General features: G+C 45.2%; 2 protein-coding genes across 5 annotated transcripts in view; one reads left to right on the forward strand and one right to left on the reverse strand.

Annotated features, from left to right (window-relative positions):
- Positions 1-697, forward strand: part of LOC119599523 (little elongation complex subunit 2-like) — a 29245-nt gene extending 28548 nt beyond the window's left edge. For all 4 annotated transcript variants that reach the window (XR_005231077.1, XM_037949285.1, XM_037949286.1 and 1 more), the window contains one exon: positions 370-697. Coding sequence is in view for 3 of the 4 variants with exons in the window: in XM_037949285.1 (XP_037805213.1) it covers positions 370-494 (125 nt within the window). In the remaining variant the exon portion in view is untranslated. The remainder of the gene's footprint in view (positions 1-369) is intronic.
- On the reverse strand, positions 693-5429 carry LOC119599524 (Krueppel-like factor 10). Its single transcript, XM_037949289.1, has 3 exons — positions 5239-5429; positions 2551-2946; positions 693-2341 (listed from the first exon to the last, which is right to left on the reverse strand). The coding sequence occupies exons 1-3, from the start codon at positions 5296-5298 to the stop codon at positions 1280-1282; spliced, it is 1518 nt and encodes a 505-aa protein (XP_037805217.1). The 5' UTR covers positions 5299-5429; the 3' UTR covers positions 693-1279.
- Positions 5430-6555: the final 1126 nt, after the last annotated feature.

The raw sequence follows: 6555 nt of genomic DNA on the forward strand, positions 1-6555 counted from the left end.
TCAGGATCAGTATGGTTTGCTGGCAGAAATGTCACAGATCAGTATGGTTTGCTTGTAGAAATATGCGGAACCCAGTGGTTTAAACATGTAAGCACTTGTGTTTATAGGCGTATATAAGATTTATTGAAATATGAATTTGCATTATCAGGTATCAGGATTATGCCTTTGCCATAATATTCATGAAAACCATTGTGCTTTAGAAAAGCTAGTTCAATGTGAATTTTACTATTTTGTGAGGACTATTGATTGATGACATTTATATAAATATATGACTAATATGAGGTCTAAAGAGTGAGGTTTTTCAATCCAGTAATGATTTAGAATATTTAATTTATCCATATTCAAGTGTATTTGTTTTCTCCCCAACAGCTGATAAAAAACTCACATCATCACAGAAGTCGCTGAAAAACAAAAAAGCGAAAAACAAGAAGAAACTTGCAGACCTAGAAAAAATGGCAGAAGCTGAAGAAGAGGATCAGAATGAGAAAAGTTAATATTTGAAATATTTAATTAGGAAATATTTGTATTAATGCTTCCCTTTGATTGCCAGTTATTCTTCACTGGAGAAAAAGTTTATGTAAAAAGGCATTAGCATCTCCTCATTTAGGTATGTATCAAACAGAAAACTTTGTAAGAGAATAATATATATTTTTCTATTATACTAAAAAAAATGCTTGACAATAAAAAACAAATTTTCTTTTTTTCGCTTTATTTTCCCCAATGTGGGATTTTTGTAATACAAAGAGAAGTAAGAATATAAAATATATCTTTGGATGTAAATTCACAAATAAATTTCACAATAAAATATAATAAATACATAGATATCACAAAAAATGGTACGTTTTGAAAATAAAGACATAACACTTTGCACATCTAACGATTGGCCAACTTCTTCATTGGGATTTTCGCATACTAATTGCTTATCCTTGTGACACGATCATAATAATGACAAAGTAATTGAAATTCCAATGCCAAAAAAGTAAATAAATAATTCTGTTGCCTTACCAATTTGAATTTGAGAATTGGTTGTTTCAATATTTCCTTGATTTCGAAAAATACCATACACATACACACAACAAAAGTATCTCAAAGACTAAACATTATAAATCTCAGTCACATTGGTTTTTATTTATAAAAGTAATAAAACTTGGAATAACAGTTTCAGCATCCGAACCAACATTCTCTGCATATTAAAAAAATCTATTCTAAACTTTGTATGTTATGTGTTGATCTGAATAACATTTTAAAGAGCGTATGCACAATGAACAAGGAGATCAGGTCACTGGGTGATTGTAGGCACACTTATAAAACCGATTGTTGGTGCAAGTGTCGACACCTTCGGCGCCACGGGCACGCCGATGCGTCTGCGGGTGTGGCGCTTCATGTGTTTGGCGAGATGGTCGGACCGCATGAACTTGGTACTGCACACGGAACACACGAACTTCTTCTCTCCAGTGTGAGTTCTCTTGTGTCGCGACAATTCGTCAGATCTTGCAAAGCGTCTCCCGCAGCTTTCCCAAGAACAGTGGTAGGGTTTCTCTCCAGTATGAGATCGGTTGTGAGACTTCAAATGTGATGATTTATAATAAGTTTTATCACAGCCTTCAAATGTACATTTGAACGTTCTCTTTCTATCTTCTAAGGGTGTCTGCACCTGCGGGGCGGACACCAGGATTGGAGATAACACTTGCGAAACCGCGGGTGGATTGCTTCCTTGGGAGGCAACGATAAAATGTGTAATTCCTGAATTGGAGACTGGAATCATGGCAGGGGAGCCATTGACCTGCGTGATGATCATTGGCGTGCCAGATGTGACTGGAATAACGGCTGGGATCTTTGGTGCGATGGCAACGAGTTTGTTATTCTGCGGCGCCTTCGAGAGCAGCCCTGGCTTGGGGAGCGGCTCCATGGAACCAGGATTTGGGGCATTCATTACGCACGGCTTACTTCCAGCATTGAACTCACGGTCTGTGTCCTTGGAGTTCACGAAAATCTGTTCCTGCGCAGTGTGGACGCTTTGGGACGGGAGGGGAGAGGCGGCGTCGAGGAACGTCTCCGCCCTGGAGTGCGGCCGAGGGACCTCCTCGTCGCCGTACTTGCAGTTATCGTCGTCGGCGTCGCCGGGGCTCTGCGTGAACTCGTACATCTTCCTCTCCGCCAGCGTGCGCGGCCGGTCATGGTTCTGCCGCTGGGGCTGGTGGTCCGCCTTCACGATGACGGACACGGGCACGCCGGAGAGGGAGGCGGGCGTGGACGACCTGGAGCCGTAGTTGGGCAGCATGGGGCTCGGCGAGCGAGGGGGCGTGCACGGCGTGTGGGTCGGGGTCTGGCTCAGCAGCACCTGAAACGCAAGGCAAATATCCACTTTATAATCATCTTTAAAAATGTCTATACTTTCGACTCAAGTAAAACGATCCCTATACTGCAACTTCTATCGATTTTTTTGTTAATTAATTAAACAGACATACATTGATGAAAAGGAAAATCCAACTCATTCCTGTCCTTTCAAATGCAAAGCAGAATAAGAGATGAAAAGTGGCCATAGCTCACCTTGGCTAAGTCGGAATTCATTCCTTTCCTGGCCAGCAGCAGGGTCTCGCAGTGTTCCTCAGCGTCGGACTCGATGGGGTAGCTGGGCGAAACCCCTCCTTGGGACGCAGGGGGGGAGGGGGGCAGCTCGATGGCAGGGCTGGTGGCGCTGTCTCTGCTGGACCATTTCATCTCGTGCTGGGACAGGAATAGCAGAGATTCCACCGCCTCCAGGTCGGTGTACGTCTGCTCCTCCATTTTCGAAGGCTTGAACGGGTACAAATCGTGTTTGTAGGCAGTAGGCTCTGTGTAGCCGCGGGACCCGACTCCTGCAGGAAGAAATCCGCCCGGGGGGGTCGCGCACTGTCTGCGCTCGGGCTCGCCCGCTTCGGGGTGATCGTGGCCGTGTTCCAGCACCTGTACAGAGAACAAAGTAAACGTTTTGTTATAGACAGGTCTGCTGCGTTGGTTTGAGCAATACAATAAATACTTGATTAGTTATGTTTCTTTCGCCACTTTTTGACATACATATCGGCAAAAAAGTCCCCTACGATTATATGTTCATACCAATTATATATGTCGATGAAAACAAATGTTGAATTTACCCAGAAAACAAATGTTGAATTTACCCAGAAGCATTATAAAGTCCCCCGCCCAGTGGAAATACGAAAAGGGTTTCCACGCCTCCCTCCCCAGCCAACGTCCACGCGCGCGAGACATGCCAGACAGCACGTCGCCCACCCAGCCCCGAGGCCCCCGGGCTCCTATTTTATTAAATCGCAACTTTCTCGCTTCTAGGCGCTCTTTTTCGGCAAGGTTATCGCCCCACGTCGCAAAACAGGCCCTCCCCATCAAGCACTCGAAAAGCATCCCACCAAACGGCCCGTCGCATAGCATGCGTGACGTCACCGGTATCACGTGATCAGCATGCGATGAGAGCGTGAACGACACACCCCTCGCCATGACGTCACTCCTTTCCTTCCACACGCGCTACTCTTTACCGCTTTTCCTTCACCGAAAGTCGGTTTTAGCGAGATTTTCTTCCACAATCGCTCTACCAACAAACTTTATCTCCGCGGAACACTCGCGAGAAAGGGGAGAAATCGATCCCATATGGCGATATACGGCATCGCGCAACTTCCTCCTCGTGTTCTTTGTGTGGCGGGAAAACAGGTCAAGGAACGGCCGTTCTGCTGCTGCCTGTTTCACTTTCGGGCCTTGCATCGCGTCTCGCAATTCGAAGCGGGGCAGATCGGGGAGCTTTTTTCCAGCAAGGGGGCAACGACAGTCGTCTCTCGCTCTCGCAAACACGACCTCGACGGAAATGGTACTGCTTGTTGAGAGGAACACGTCTGTCTAGGTGTTCGATGCACATTGCATTGTTTCCGTATTTAGGTTTGCATTTAGTCTCATAGCCTTTCTATTGAAAACGTGTGTTTCATATACGTGTTGCACGTGTTCGTATATTTATTTGTATAGATGGGGGGGGGGGTGAGTGGGGAGAGGGAGGGAGGGAGGGAGGGAGGGAGGAGGGGGAGGGAGAGAGAGTGCATGTGTTTGTTTGTTTGTTTTTTGTATGCGTGAGTGTGTGTGTATGTAGGTGCGTGTATATGCATGCATGCTTGCGTGCGTGTGTACATGTGTGTGTGTGTGTGTGTGTGTGTGTGTGTATGTGTATGTGTTAGTGTGTGGATATGTGTATGTGTGTGTGTGGATATGTGTGTATGTGGATATGTGTGTATGTGTATGTTGCGTGTGTGTAAGTGTGCGTGTGTGTAAATGTGCGTGTGTAAGTGTGCGTGTGTGTAAATGTGCGTGTGTGTAAATGTGCGTGTGTGTAAGTGTGCGTGTGTGTAAGTGTGCGTGTGTGTAAGTGTGCGTGTGTGTAAGTGTGTGTGTGTGTGTGTGTGTGTGTAAGTGTAAGTGTGTGTGTGTAAGTGTAAGTGTAAGTGTGTGTGTGTAAGTGTGTGTGTGTGTGTGTGTGTGTGTGTGTGTGTGTGTGTGTGTGTGTGTGTGTGTGTGTGTGTGTGTGTGTGTGTGTGTGTGTACGCCCGCGTGCGTTCGTGCGTGTGTAATAAACATACATAATTGCCTATATACACAAATACTATATCAGTAAATTTATCTGGACTGATTCTATAAATACACATAAATACACTATATCAATAAATCAACAACTAAATGAATTAATGGATAAAACAAATTTGTATATTTATACCTATATATATTCTCCTTTCAACGCCTCCCGTCCTCACTGTGTGTGTGTGTGCGTGCGTGTGCGTGTGCGTGTGCGTTTGCGTGTGTGTGTTTTCACAAGTTGTGAGAGAGCAAAGAGTGAGTCAGCGAGTAAATGGTGAGTACGTGTATTCCAACGAGTGCGCGTACATGTACGTGGTTGGTAAGGAAGGAAGTGCTTCTCCCTCGCGTCCCTCCGATCCGCATACGCACAGCGGCGGATGGACCAACGTAAGGGTTTATTTATATTATCATTATTATTATTATTTTGTTGTTGTTACGCGTTCAACGGTACTCTGGATAGTATATTCCCTTGGTTTATTACCCTCATATTCCGTCTAACGATTATCAGTGCCGTAAAATCGATTATAGACCATGAATGAAAATATTACTTTCCAAAAATATATCATCTTCTGACATATAATTACAAGAAAATACCAGTTATAACATTACAAATACGAAAAATAATCTTACCTTTTGTTTTTTTAAATGCGGGAGAGGTAGGGAATGCTTGAACATTATCTGTTTCTTCATGGTTAATATCTAGACACTTAATTGTAATAAAATCCTGACACTTGTCAATAATCCCAGTGGGAACGTTGTCAACAGAACGCGTTAATGACCTCTCATGTCAATGAAAATCAAGTTGCGACTGCCAGCGGATCCCACACGTTCAGTCCTCCTGTCGTGCACAGTTGCCGGCGGTCGGCGGACGAAACTCTGGTCGGAATCTCATTTTTAAACATCTTTCCTTATTCTTTACAGGAGTTTGGGCGCATTCAGAGGCTTAAGATACTTATATCGCGGATGTTTCTGGAGAGGATAATGTGTTATATTCGCAGGCTCCTTTACGAAAAAGACGTAGAATAGAGGCCTCCAGACATAATGGCAGGAGACAAGTACGAAAAGGGCGGGTGAGGGCGTGGACCAATCAGTGGCGGGGGCGCGGCTGGCTCAGCCAATGGGGGCCGGCGAAGGGCGCTGTCCACGTGATCAGTGCGTGGCTCGCGGCCCCTGTCGCCATGTGATCACGTGAACAGCCAGTGACGCCCGCCGGATCGCGCTCCAGACGCAGTGTCTTTGCCGTTCGCCGTTTCGGGCACGCTTCGTCCCGCCCGCTGCCAAAATCCCTTCGCCCGCGACACCTGCTGGGTCTCCGGGGGTTTTGGTGAAATAAATTCATACTGAAATCAGCTCATGCACACTCTGGTTTCTATCTTCAGATGCGAATGCTTCCCAGCCGATCGCCCAGAGGCTTCTAGAATGAACAACTCTGGGAATCCTTGCGGTTCCAGAACATTTCGTTCAAAACGTGCGTGAATCACAATCATGACTTTTGAGCGTGAACAGCTAGAGGTAAATAGGTACTTTTTATATTCTCGGATGCCCACTCATCTGCCGCTTAGCAATTGCTATGCCGATTTTCAGGAAATATCGTGCATTCGCTGGCATGTGCATTGCCCAACATGAAAGTCTTGTCGTAGGGTCGTAATGTAGACACAATGCAGGTAAATGAACGTTTACTTGCTTGTTTGTTTCCTGGTACCTCGTGGTAAATTCACACATCTTTTCTTTTCATTCGAAGTGTCCACACTTTCCGCTTGCGCATTTAGAGAAGTCTTAACTAATGAGACTTCTAAGTAACTACATTTAGGTCAAATGATTCAGCCAGAGTATCAGAATTTGAATGCGAAGGCTAGACATACGGCGTTTGCAACCATCGGAATGAGTGTTTGATTGAATGCATCGGGTTTTAAATGTAGGTCTCCTTAGCACGGGACAGTCTACAAA

The sequence above is a fragment of the Penaeus monodon genome, chromosome 43, assembly GCF_015228065.2.
Source record: "Penaeus monodon isolate SGIC_2016 chromosome 43, NSTDA_Pmon_1, whole genome shotgun sequence".
In the NCBI taxonomy this organism is placed as follows: Eukaryota; Metazoa; Arthropoda; class Malacostraca; order Decapoda; family Penaeidae; genus Penaeus; species Penaeus monodon.

Coding starts and splice junctions, on each gene's coding strand:
- LOC119599524 (XM_037949289.1), bottom strand. CDS start 5,298: ATGAAGAAACAGATAATGTTCAAGCATTCCCTACCTCTCCCGCATTTA. Junction 2,947..5,238: donor CGCATTTAAAAAAACAAAAG/GTAAGATTATTT, acceptor TTCTCTGTACAG/GTGCTGGAACACGGCCACGA. Junction 2,342..2,550: donor TGAATTCCGACTTAGCCAAG/GTGAGCTATGGC, acceptor CTTGCGTTTCAG/GTGCTGCTGAGCCAGACCCC.